This window comes from Aulonocara stuartgranti (genome assembly GCF_965226115.1).
Source record: "Aulonocara stuartgranti genome assembly, chromosome: 11".
NCBI lineage: Eukaryota > Metazoa > Chordata > Actinopteri > Cichliformes > Cichlidae > Aulonocara > Aulonocara stuartgranti.
Window position 1 is genome coordinate 30214819 of NC_138947.1, and position 13950 is coordinate 30228768.

At 41.6% G+C, this 13950-nt stretch overlaps 1 protein-coding gene across 4 annotated transcripts in view; it reads right to left on the reverse strand.

Annotated features, from left to right (window-relative positions):
- The window catches only part of LOC309717018 (PC3-like endoprotease variant B), a 232501-nt gene extending 218640 nt beyond the window's left edge, over positions 1-13861 (reverse strand). The window contains exons 1-2 of one of the 4 annotated variants that reach the window (XM_082551213.1): positions 13781-13861; positions 9001-9176 (exon numbers count right to left, since the gene is read on the reverse strand). In XM_082551213.1, the coding sequence (XP_082407339.1) occupies positions 9001-9171 (171 nt within the window). In that variant the 5' untranslated portion in view covers positions 9172-9176; positions 13781-13861. Of the gene's footprint in view, positions 1-9000; positions 9192-9830; positions 10003-12514; positions 12701-13780 lie in introns of those variants that run through there. The other 3 variants (XM_082551215.1, XM_082551214.1, XM_082551212.1) reach the window with 3 other exon arrangements.
- Between the last annotated feature and the right edge of the window lie 89 nt (positions 13862-13950).

Here is a 13950-nt window from a genome sequence, read left to right on the forward strand (position 1 = left end):
GTAGACAAACAGAAGAAGACGGCCGTAGTGATCGATGTAGCGGTTCCCAATGACAGCAATATCAGGAAGAAGGAACACGAGAAGCTGGAGAAATACCAAGGGCTCAGAGAAGAGCTCGAGAGGATGTGGAGGGTGAAGGTAACGGTGGTCCCCGTGGTAATCGGAGCACTAGGTGCGGTGACTCCCAAGCTAGGCGAGTGGCTCCAGCAGATCCCGGGAAAAACATCGGAGATCTCTGTCCAGAAGAGTGCAGTCCTGGGAACAGCTAAGATACTGCGCAGGACCCTCAAGCTCCCAGGCCTCTGGTAGAGGACCCGAGCTTGAAGGATAAACCGCCCGCAGGGGCGTGCTGGGTGTTTTTTTTTTTTTTATATATATACATATACGCATATACATATACACACATATATATATATATACATATACGCATATACATATACACACACATATATATATATATATATATTTTTTTTTTTTTTTTTTTTTTTTTTTTAATATATATATTCTGATCCAAAAGCCCCCCAAATGATAATCTTTAGATTATAAAGTATTATTAATCAAGACAGAAAAAAAGTAAAGTCTGTATAAAACAGTGACACTTGAAGTGCTCTCTAATCACACCCACTGAATAACTCCGTCACGCAGCTGCTGGATTCTCTTTCAGCTTTAATTAAACTCTCACTTTTGCGCTGAGAACCAGTGAAAAGATTTCAACAGTTCAAAGTACTGATTTAAACAAAAGCAACTTTATAACATCACAAAAATGGACTCAGTATCAAACGAGCCTGTTGCTTTAAAAAAAACCCACTACTTTTGTGGTGCAAGCACAGTTGCTTATTATGTGAGGCGGAGGGTTTTTGTGTTATAGCCTTTCATTGTATTGCTGAGTTACCGTAGTGCTACTGTCTCATATATCTCTCCATATCTGAGTTTATTTGATTTTTTGATTGATTCTTCTGTGTTAGAAATGCCTGTACTCGCTCCTCGAGTGTCAACTCAGATCAGCATACTGTGCTGCATATGATTGAAAGGCTCCAGCCTTAAAATCAAAACAACATTTGAAAGCAACAAGCAGATTTAAAGCGCTGTGAAACAAAATACCAAAGCTCAAAAGCTGCAGGTACTGTAATACTTGCACTGTCTTTTGTTCTTTGGAAGCTGTGCTTAATATTATTTTTTTTAATAAAAGCCAAACTCTTTTTTTAATGTTTACTTGAGGAGTTTTGAAATAAATGATCCATTAATTTATTTTCTTTAATAACCTTTATTGAAGTCAAATCGGTCCATGAAAAGCTGCGTTTTTATGACTGATGTAATTAAAGTAGACATAAGTGACAATGATGCCCATCACAAGTTAGTCACTGACTAATGTGTTCTGGACTTCCTGCTGAATTGACCTGATGGCAAGCTAACACAAGCTAAAAGCTAAAGGTTTGCCAAGCTTAAAGCTTACCAGATTTCATAAGTAGGCTAAGCATAAAAATAACAGATATATCATATAACTGTTACTCATGTTGAGAAATTAACTGTTATGTTTCTAATGGAGTAAAATGTAACATGCAATTGCTGCTTTATGTCGTAATTAGCAGAAGTGGACAAGCAGTTGGAGAACTCTTGTTTGTACCAGTCAAAAGTTCAAGATAAACTACAAGCAAACAGAGAAGAATTGCTTCAATAAAATAAAAGACAACGACAACAAAATTCTTTTAGCTGCTCACTTTAGGCGTTGCAGCAGATCATCTGCCTCCATCTCACCCCATCGTTAGTACTCTCTTCTGTCACACCAGCCCTCTGCATGTGCTCCTTCACTACATCCATGAATCTTCCCTGAGGTCTTCCTCTTTTCCTCTTGTGTTGCAGCTCCATCTTAAAGATCCGGTCTCCAGTATATCCACTGTCCCTCCTTTGCACATGTCCAAAATCTCTGCCGTGCCTCTGTAACTTTGCTCGACCTGAGCAGTCTGATGTACTAACTTATAACTGAATCCATTCTGTTCTCTCCCAATGAAAATCTTAGCATCTTCACCTCAGCATGCTGTTTTTTGTCTTTTGTTTTCTATTTTAAAGGCTTACAGTGTGAGTTACAACTACAAACAGAGGACGAGCATGTCAGTCAGTCATCCAGGTCATGGTAGTCTTAAGAGCTTGACAAAAGGTAAATAGACTTCTATAACATGTTTGAAGATCCAAGAAACTTCTTCAGTTCTACAACCAAAAGGTGGCGAGTCCTTGGTATCATAACATGCATGAGATGACCTCAATAGGTCACATGATTAGGTGGCGCACGCTCACAGAGTGGTTTCACACAAAATCTCTGGTGGTAATCTCCCACGCCTATTTTACGCCTTGGCTCATGTGGTGACACACGTGATTAATAGTGGATCAACAACCACCTCCTCCCTGGGACAATCCCAAGCAGGGCTTAAATACCTGGGACTCTCCACCTTTTGGTTTTGAAACTGAAGAAGATTCTTGGATGAGAGGTGAAATGTCTTTAAACAACTCAAAGCAATCCAGTTTCCTTCGGTCAAGTTAGCTACTAAACGTGGTGGTCTACACGAAAACTTCCAAATGGAACTGGTGACACAAACACAAAACTAGGCACACGAATGCTGGATTTATATCATGGGGGGGGTCAGAAAGCGGACTCCAAAGCAATGCTAAGATAGAATATTGGGGGGAAAAAAACAACTTATATTTATTTTTAAGCTGCTTTTGCAGCATTTGGGACATATGTTTAACAGCCTTAGGGCTGCGGTTTTGTAGCACCAGGAAGCAGCTGAGTAATAACAGCTTGTATTTTACACTTGTAAAGCCTGAGCGTATTTTTACGCCTCAAGTTCATTTTGGGCATATTGCACAAGTAACTACAGGAACTAGGCCCTCGGCTCCGACTGCTCTGCTAATGTGGCTCAGACTCTACATTGTGTGTATGCACAGCGTGAGAAACACAGAGACTCACACTGCAGCAGCCCTACCACATACAGAGTCAGCTATTATAATTACTGTAATTATCTCAATGTTACAAGTTCACACTCATTTACAGGTCACTGTAACTAAAAATACATAATGGCTACTACAAGTCCAAGAAAGAGACAGAATACATGTCCACCCAAAAACATATCCTGTCATAACTGTGGTGTACAACAGAGCTTCTGGTTGCAGTTCAGACTCTGAGTCTTCTTGGTGCTGAAGCATCCACAGGATCTGCGTGGCTCACTGCTGCTGACAGCCTCCAGCAGACAAACAGAGAAATAGCAATGGAGGGAGGGAGGGATGGGGGGTGCATGAAGGATAAACAAAAACAAACACAGACATCAAGAGCCACTGAAGCAGTGTGTGAGAGCCACGTGAGGCAGTCCACCCTATGGAGAAAACAGCAGCTGGTGTGTACACTAACAGCCCTACAGGGGCTGTGGCCTCCACAGCCTCAACTATGGAAAAGCAGAAAAAGGAGAGATGGGAGGGCGATGGAAGGGGGATGCTAGGGGCTAAATGGGGTGAGCAGTTAAGCCTTGTTGGTTACAGTATTGGCAGCAAACGAAATGATAGAAACGAGTGGAGGGGGGTGGAGGGATTTTTACTGTCCATCTTAAAAAGGAAATATATTGGGACTGATGAGTTTTTAAACGATAACGCATCTAGGAGTTACCACAGGGTTTTATATAGTATAAGGTTGGAAGAAAATTAACTCCTAGGTGGTTACAATTATGACTGTATTTTGCTGGTTATAGGCTCCAATTTAACCACAATTTAATAAAAAGTGACTCCAAGTTCACTGCTAATGTTTCGATATGTAATAACTATTAAAAAGAGGGTTAAACAGTCCAAAAAAAGAGGCTTTTTTGATCATTGCATAGATTTTAAATGTGAGGCATATATTCTGATGACCTAAAAAAAAAAGCAGAAAGTGCTTCAACAATAATGTGCTTTCTGAAAATTTGAACTCATGTGCACTTCTGTCCTATTGCGCACGTCTAAACGGGATTCTTCTGCTGTCTCAGGTTCTCATTTTTACTAAAAGGCAAAAATCGCAAAAACAGCACCAGACGATGTTTTCCACAGCAGCGGTAAGTGGAAAGCATGTCCTGAAAGTTCATCCGCAAAGCATGTAAGAAAAACAAGCGCTTCATAACATCTGCTCTGCTTTCATTTATGTCTTTTTTTTTCAGCTCTATTTATGGATAAGGACAAAACAAATACCTCAAAGTAAAATCAAACGGTAAAGCTTCAAAACATGCAATTTTATCAACATTTCGGAATTTTTCATATCACCTACAAGAGCATTGCGTGTGTGAGGGTGTTTGTGGGCTTCTGGCACGCCCCACTCCCCGCTCTCGTCCACCACTGTCCTTTATCTTCTTTATCTCTCTGTATTTCCCTCTCTCTCTCTCCATTTCAATATTGAAGAGAGTTTTATTAAGGGCTAGACTCGGATGTGCCGAGGCGCTCTTAGTAATTTTCCTACAAAGTGCTTTAATCCATCACACGGCCAACATGTGGCCTTTGCAGCCATACATCATCTAAGCCCACAGAGAGAGAGCGACAGACACAGAGAGAGAGAGAGAGAGAGAGAGAGAGAGAGAGAGAGAGAGAGAGAGAGCAAGCGAGGAGGTGGTAACATAATTTCAGCCCCCTCCTTCTTCAACTTCTTCTTCTTCTTCTGCTTCTTTTTCTTCTTCTCTGCGCTCGTCTCCCTCCAGAGTTTCCCAGCTGGGATGGAAAGCACATCTTCTCCACATATTCCTCATACAAGTCCTCTCTCCATTTACAAATCAGAGTGAGGTATGTGTGAAGATGGAGCGAGGGGAGGGGCTGGGTGGTAAGCAAGGGGAGAGAGAGAGAGGATGAGAGAGAGAGAAAATGAAAGAGATGGAGATAGGCGAGAGTGAATGAGTGTGTGAGGCTGAGAGAGAGAAAGAGAGAGATAAGGAAAATGGAGAAAAGCTTACTGGAATGAATGAAATTGGGGGACAAAAGCGGGTGATAGGAAGTCAGTGTGTGTGTGTGTGTGTGTGTGTGTGTGCTCTGTATGAACAAGGTGTGCGCGCTGTACTTGGATGAGGAAATAGAAATAGGCGGAGAAGGAGTGGAGATGAGTGGTGGGGGGCTGCGTTTCCCAGCATGCAGCTGGTGCTGAGTTGCCCTCTGTGTTGCCCCCGGCCAACACCTGCTTCCATTTCGCTTCCTCCACCCTCCTCACGCTGAGGAGCAGCGATGAACTCCGGGCCCCCTGACTAATGGAATGGGCCCTTGCTCACAACCATTAGAGGATTGGTGTCCCTTTCGGTGCCCCCGAGTGCCCTACGGTACAGAAAAGGGAGAGGAAGGGGCGAGGTAGAAGATGGTGGCAGGTCTGCCTTTTTTTTTTTTTCCCTTTTGGCCCAACACACACACACACACACACACACACACCTGGTCATAATATAACAGCCTAGAGTAATCCAGCCAGAGTAAGGCTTGACATAGCTTAGCATCTGACTGAGGCTATTTCTGAGAGGATATTAGAAAATTCTGAATTGGGTGCAGCACTGCGAGGTTTCGGAGAGGGAGCTCTCTGAATGTGTACGACAGCGGCCCCGGCTGATCGCGAAGCGTTTGTGTGATTTCATTTAGCCGGTAAATCCAGTGCTCTACCTCAATTACATCTGCTTTACTCAGATGGAAAACACACCTCTGTGTACAGAGGCAGGGGAGGGAGGGGGGGGGGGGGAGAGGAGAGAGGAGGGGAGGGTGGAAGCAGGGAGCGGATTGGGGGATTGAATCTCTCGATGAGCTGATAGCACGTCCAAAGACAGCGAGCCAAGCTGTGCAGCGGTAATGTTATGCTAATGATATGGTAATGATATGGTAATCTGCCGGCAGTATTCCACCTCACTGGAGAGAAGGGGAATCTGGGAGGCCTTTTACCATTGGTTGGAGACCGGGGACTTCCTGAAGTCAGAGTTCAAGACAAAACCCTTTCTCACACACACACACACACACAGACACACCACATTAACATGGGACAGGCACTTAATTGTCGAAGCAGTGATCTCAGCTAAAATAAAAGCAATGCAAAACATAGAGCTAATCTGGCTTTAATCGGATTTGCAAACTCTTAAGTAAGCAAGAAATAATACCTGTAAACAATGCAGTATCATGAAGACTGGGTTGGCTGCATTGTGAGTAAGCCTGCGAGCTTTATCAGCGTGTAATATCAAGTCGCTGCGACGCTGTTTTGTGTCGACATAAAGCGAAACAGAAAATCATCTATTTTAGATCGTGATCAGGGTCTCTTTTTTTCTGTGCCTGTGTGTGTGTGTGTGTGTGTGTGTGTGTGTGTGTGTGTGTGTGTGTGTGTGTGTGTGTGTGTAACTCTGCACCTGTGATGGCTGCCATTACCTGTCTACGCAGAGCAGCTCTTTCTCTCGGCTTTGTAATGAGTGGGTTACACCACCGCCGCCTTGGTTGGAGCGAAAAGACTCACCATTGTGTGACAGGAGTCTCTGAATGCGCGTCGTTTATTATATTTTGCTACATTTCACTGCATCTCATCTAATTGGGAATGAGCTGATTTGCCATTTAATTTCAAGCATTGTTGACAAACTATAGCCCATCTTTAAAGCCTCCCAAATGAGCAAATGCATAAGGCATTATATAAATGTGAATGGATCGACTCTATCACTTAGACACGCTTAAGAATCGCAAAAAGTGACAGGAAATGCTTAGGTATGTCTGCTAAAAAGAAAAAAAGAGGGACACCTGCAAAAAGCAACTGCAATGGATGATGGTAAATCTGTCCGTGTGGCATAAAGACATCATCTCGGGTATTTTGCTTTTGTTTTTCTTTGTATTTTACAGTTGCAAAATGGATATGTCAAGTCTGCACAATGGAGACATGCGATGACATTTTCCTGGATGCTGTACACTAAATCAAAGGGACCAACAATATGTTGAGTGCCAGCATGGAGACATTTGATTCCCATTCCACTCATGCAGTATTACTGCTGGAATGCCAGCAGACATCACAATCCTCCCAAGCTGGCACTGGGCTTGTCACACTTTTTATTCCACGTCAGTGTTTTCAAAAAAATTAAATAACATGTATATATATATATCTCACAGGAAAATGTGAAGCCCCTGCTTCTTCTTGATACACTTTATTTGCAGCACAGAATGCGCAAATCACTGGTGACACAATTAAAATAGGTTTGACTTAACAAAGGCGATTTAGTGTCAGTGACATTTAGCATCAGCCTCTGGCGACAGACAGGTAAAAGAAGCCAGTCAGCAGATTGGACCTGAGGGGATGGGGAAAGTGGGGGTTGTAGAAGGCTCTTGTCTGGGTTTTGGTGTTGCTGGGATGGACGACTTATTAACACAGAAACACACAATTAGTGTAAATCCTTGACAACAGACTGCCACTGTAGGCTTACACCAGGGCATCAAAGCTCCAGCACCCCTTAATTTGAATGACCAGACTATGGGTGCTGAACTCAACGACACATATAGAAAATATGTTTTGTTTTTTTTCCTCACTGAACTGTGCATATGCACAAATACAATAAGTTTATGTAAATAGATTAAAAAATTAGTGCATCATTAGTGTCTAAAAGAGGAGAAAACAATGCAGGAAAAAACAAGAGGTGTTTGTGGGTATACATGAGGGACAATGAGAGAGGGAGAGAGAGAGACAGGCAGAGAGAAAGACAGAGACGGGGGTGGACTGTCCAATACACTCCTGATAAAGGTCAAAGAGATGTTTTATTCATGATCCAGGCGGCAGCAGCAGAGGCAGCAGGGCCAAGGTTGAAATGAGCTCGCGTCCATGTTCCCTGGAGCCAGTGCTGCAAACAGCCTCACACCAGGCCAGCGGACACTCCAACTGACTGCTATCAATAATGCCAAAATGCGCACACACACACCCACCCTACCCTTATCCCTTATCAATAACTTCAAATCACAAAAAATAAGAAAAATGGAGTCTTAAGTAAGACTAATATTTTGGTCTGATTTCTATAATTATATATCGAACAGTAACAGTTGTAAATATTCTAGATCTAAAAATTCACGATTTCAGTATTTTTTTCATTATTTACAATGAAACTGTCAATATGCTGTTAAATGCATGTAATATATAATATATTACGATTTTTCCAGTGAACCACTTCAACTATGTGTTTATAACATTTTTTTTGGATTAGTCAGACTTTACATTTGAAAAGCACAAGTTAAACAAAATCCCTTTTAAAATCCTGAATATAACAGCGCACAGCAGGAATGGGAGTCGATTCATAAAAGTTCTTACCTTTTAAATTTCTCTCCGCTGAGAATCTTTCATGAAACATTCACAGTGAAGAGAATCAGACGAGGTTCATTTCGAAATCTCTTACACCCTTGAACCCCCTCTTTGAACTCGCTCCAAACAAAAAAGGCAAAACCTCTATACTGCACCTAACCGAGACCAGCTCCGAGCCCTTGTTTTTTTTAAATATTTATTTATTTCATTTTTTACTTCAGTGTAGCTGGGAACTTTTTGATGGAGCTGACACAGTCTGAGACTCAATAACTAAAGTAACCTTTAAAGCACAGATGTGTCTTAATCAGAAAGATTGTAGCATCACAGATTAAAACTTGTGAAAATGGTTAAAGACCCAATAATTTCTAAAGACTTAAACACTGAGCCTATTCACATACTGAGTAGGGAAGTGGGGGTTTCAGGGGAAAGAGAGGCGTGTGTGCCTGTTTGGGAGCATAGATGTGTCTTTTTATACGTGTGTGTGTGTGTTACACTGTGCGGCCAGCCCACTCCAAGCATCTTTGATCAGATATGAAATATTCACAAATGCTGCTATAATTTGATGAAAGTCAGATATCCCTCAAATAAGAAATAGAAGTCAGCTCGTTGGCAGCTCTTAAATAAAACAAAATAAAAGAAATCTTAGAATCCAGATTTAAAAAATGTAAATTGCAGGCCCTGAGGTTGGAGTAACAAAGAGATTTTAAACATGCACTGACCCGTTGTACGAACTCCAGTCCATGCTGCTCAGCCAGAGCTTTGGCAGCTCTGGTGCCTCCGTCCATTTGCACTGCATAGAAGATGAGGCAGTTGGTCCCACGGTGCCCCTCTGTGGTCACTAGGTTCCTCTGCAGCAGGCAGCCCAGCACCAGCACAAACGCAGTGAACATGGAGCCTTTAACGAGAATATCTGTGAGAATTAGATCCATATTTTCTTTTTTCCCAAAAAAAAAAAAAAAAATAGAAACTCTTGGAAATTATGCATGTTTTAGTGCACTGTGTAGGGATCAGCTCAGAGTGCTACATTACATAATGTTTTAAGCAGACACCTTGCCTGAAGTCTTCAATGTCAGTCAAACCTACAAAATAATCAGATTGTATTTGTGTATCGGTTTTGGTGTCATTTTGAAAGCACAAATGACAGAGTACATTTTTGGCAAGCCCACTAATTATTTGATCAAAAAGTTGTTTCCGCCCTTTAATGTCAGGCATCATTTTTCTCTTTCAAAATGCCACCTAAGGTTATTTCGCATACCCGTGCTCTTCACTGGATCTTTGTAATATCTAAAATCTGCAATTATATACATGCAACAAAACAAACCCAAACACCTACTTTTTTCTTTTCTTTTCCTTTCTTTTTTTTACATATTATCATAACACTTCATATACCATCTAACTACACAAATGAGTTGACACAGTTTAGGATTCTGCATCTCAGTACAGAGTATTGAACATTGGCAATTGTGAAACAATTTGCCCACAGCCACCTCCTCTGTACTTCTGCGTGAATTCCACCGAGGCTGCCACCTACAGCATGTGAACCACCCACCTGTAGCCACACAGAGTGAAACGTCCAGGAGTTATCTTTCACCCTGTGCAATGAAAGCTAGAACTCTGGCATCGGGGGCCCCAAGCGAGACAACACACTCTCTCCAGTTCCCAACCCACACGTTTAATCTCCTGGCCTTGATGCAAATGCTTCTGAGAGCAGAAAACACTGCAGTGCCCTCATTGCGTGAACTAACTTCCCTCTTTAAGCAAAACAGGAACTTTATCAGTCTGTCTTTATGCTCGTACTTTTCCTGTGAACAATGATGGAACAAAAAAAAAAGTTGCCACGTTGCTCTTGAACAGCATCTACTGAAAGACTAAAACAGCCGATGTACTGCTGGACGAATGCCGCGTTGAAGAATATTAATTGCTTAAACTCCCTGTCCTTTCACCACATTACACAATCAACATTTACTGTTGATCTGCCAAGTAGGCCATTTTTCAGTTTTATACATTAGCTTACATTAAATGCAATTAGAAACCCAATCAGGCAAAGTGCTGTTTCCAGCGCGTATGTCTGCTGCCCGTGCAAAGAGCTCCTAAACTCTAAAAGGTTGCTTCTAAATACAGCTGCTCCTATTATACAAGCGACTAGTTGAGTAAGGAGGAATCATTTTAAGCCACGCGTTATGCAAACAATGCTTAAAAATAGTGCACGCAAGACATAGAACAAAATATATCGGACTTTTTGGAAGCCTGATGAACAAAACAAGCGGTTCTTTTAAATCCCTTCTTGAGAATCGTGATGGGAATTCTTAACAATGATTTGTTTTATGCGCAAAAACAATAATCCAACATTATCACTTGCAGTGCCGGTATCTAATAGTGTTAATGTGCAGCATCTGTGGTTGAAAAAAATCTTTCTACTTCTTCATCAATTCTTTCAGCCTCTTTACTTTGAGAAATGCACCCGCTAAGATGCAGCAAAACTCTGAACCAGACGATTAAGACATCTCCGTCTATGAGTGATTCTGTTTGTGTGTTTATCTGACTCCTCGTCAAAGTGCCTCCTCCTGCAGCGTTTTTCGCCCCCACCCCAAACAACAAACAATGCAGCTGACCACTGTTTAAAGTCTGCAGCATCATTCAGCTCCTATCTCCCGAGCCACTGATTGAAATCGATAACCTCACTTGGGGCTCGAGCCCCAGTCAATCCGGGAGCGAACACCCCACCCAACGAGTAACCAGCCCTGGGCAGAGACAAAGTAGACAGGGGGAGAGGGAGGAGGGAAAAAAAGAGGGCTCATGTGAGACTGGAGTACAGGGGAGCCACATTGAACAGTGTCAGGGCCTCGGGGCCTACTGGGACGCTGATAAAGTACCTGGACATTTTTATAGACAAACTACTTATTTCCGTCCTCATATCGCTTGGGAAGACTGATAACTTTATATTCCTCTCAGGCAGAGGAAAGAAAGGGAGGAGGGGGGTCCTTTCAGGAGTTTAATTGATCAAACTGTAGCCACGAGGTTTTTTTTTTCTAGAGATAAAAGAGACTAGCACTCTCTCCTGTACAATACAGAGATCTTTTAGAAAGCAGACCCAATGAGGGGAAAAAAGTGTAACTCATTATGCAAAGTCATTACAGTCCTCTGACTACCCTCCTTAAAGAGAAGGCGTTAATGGTAAAACTGTTCATGATTTTCCGAGGTCAAACTACTGGTCACAGGATAATATTATTTCACAATGTCCACATTATCGCTCCAACCAAACTTTTTAGATGGCCGTTTTAAGGTCAGACTTAAACACCATGTCTACTTAGAGTGTTTAACATTAGTATATTACCATAGTAATATTGCCCAGGGGACATGTTGGTAGAGAGCGAGGGGGGGGGCAATGTCTCAATTTTACAATGGCTTTACAGTAGAATAATGTTCTTTCTGTCATGAGTCAAGAGAACAAACGCAATAAAAACTGAGCCACAATAATCAACCCCATCTCGAGCCATCAGCAAAATGGCAACACATATGCAAATGTTGTTAAATATTTTTCCTCTTTTTGTACATTGCCCTGAAAATACTCCAGAATCTTACGTTCATATGGATAAAGCAGACTTGTAAAGCTTTACAAGTCATATTGGACAGATTTTGTTGTCCGTGGAGAGAGGCAGGCTAGCAATTTTCCAGTGTTTAGCAAATGCCAGGCTGTAATATAAGGAGTCCTTGAGCAAGACTTAAACCCCTGCAGCAGCTGAACTACAGCTGACCGTAACTTCTGACCTTGTAGTGCGTTTGTGGACGGGTGCTCCATTTTTATCACTGACAAACAAATACTGTGGAGGCAGATACTTCAACAATTTAATGATAATGTTTCTCAACATAGTTTGGAAAATAAGAGCACTATCAAAGAATTTCTATATACAAGGTCAAAGAAACTGATGAACTCTGGACATTAAAAACTGATGCCTATACTAATATTTGGTGGGATACAAAAACAAAAACAAAACAAAAAAACAGTTTTCCAATATATCCAATATTATTTCAGGCATTCAAAATATAAACATATTTCCAAAACATCTGTCTAGTTATTCATGTACTCATTTAGTCTCTTCCAGACTCTGCTCTGATCAGCTGGCTGTTGGTTTCCCCATTTCAAACACTTATCTTGCCAAAGGGAAGTTGCAAGTGTCAAAAAAAATATGCAGAGTCAATACTCATAACATGGTTGAAGCGTTTTTCTCCTACCTCTTCTTTGTTTTTCAAGACATAACCAGACAGCATTCTGTACGGAGATCGGTAGTAAAGGAGTCCAGGTGAAAATAACTGGTTTCCTATGAAATTAAAAATCCTGCAGAGGAAGTCCAAAACATTTGAGTGCTTAAAATCATGTATCAAGCAAGGATGGAAAAATATTTTACTTGTACAACTACAACGGGGGCTACTCTGATTCTGTGATGGACTGGCAACCTGTCCAGCATGCACCGTCAGGATATACTCCAGGTTCATTGTGACCCTGAACTTGAAAAAGTGGTTAAATGGATGGATGGTTAAATGAAAACTACAGCAGCTGGTCTCCTTAGTTCCCAAACAAAGAGCAGTTAATGGAGCACATGGCCTTGTCCAAACTCTTTTGCAACTTTTTTTGGAACCATGAAAATTACCATAGATTTCAACATTTAAATGTTTAATATACCTTTTGTGCATTTAAAAAATGAAATATAGTTTTGGGCAAATTGGAAATTATTGCATTCTGTTCACCTTTTTATGAAAGGAGTCGCAAACGGAACTAAACAATCAATAATATTAATGACAGGTTTTTACTTTTCCTCCTTATATTAAAAACGTTGACTAATGAAAAAAAAAAACACCTATATTATCAGCATAGCTCCACCCAGCTACATCATGCATGGGGGCTAGTCAGACATAAATGGGGGACACCTGTAGTGCTGCATGGCTATGGCCATTATTTCGTTTTACAGTGTGGAACATTTTCAGCAGATGTTGCTTCCAGTTGCTTCTGTAGCAGTCTGCCTCTAGTTATCCATATGTTGGCAACAGTGTTCTCTCCTTTACACACAGTTCATTAAGTCTATCTGGAAGCCTCAAAAAGATGCAGGTAATTACAACACCAGGTTATCACCTTAACATAATAATGTCCCACTGCATCCATTACAAGCACCAAATCCTTTTCAGAGTTCGCTGCTATTAACTGAGGATGATGTGGATTAATAAATGCATCCAGAGAACTGATGTGAGTATAGTTTAAGGTTCTCACACTGTTAGCCTCGGGTCTTGAATTTTAGTGACACCCCCCCCCCCCCCCCCCCCCAAAAAACACAAAAAACAACAAAACACCCAAACTGGTCCAGTGCATCAAAGCCTGGAAACGAGGCTACATCTGAGAAAGACGGGAGGAGGGAGTGGGGGTTCAACTCCCACTCCCTCCATGCAACACGGAGCTGTGAAAGGATAGAACGGGTTTGTAGAGTAGGAAGAAAAGAAAGCTCTTACCTTTCCCATCCAGGCGACAGAGCCCTTAGACAGACGGACTGCCTCCTGTTGAAAGCAGAACGGCAGGTCGATGCATCGTGGAGAAAAAAGAAAAATTCCGACGCGTCCATTTTTTTTTACTCTTCGTAATAAAAGATGCAAATTAGAGCATGCAAAACACCGCATCTACA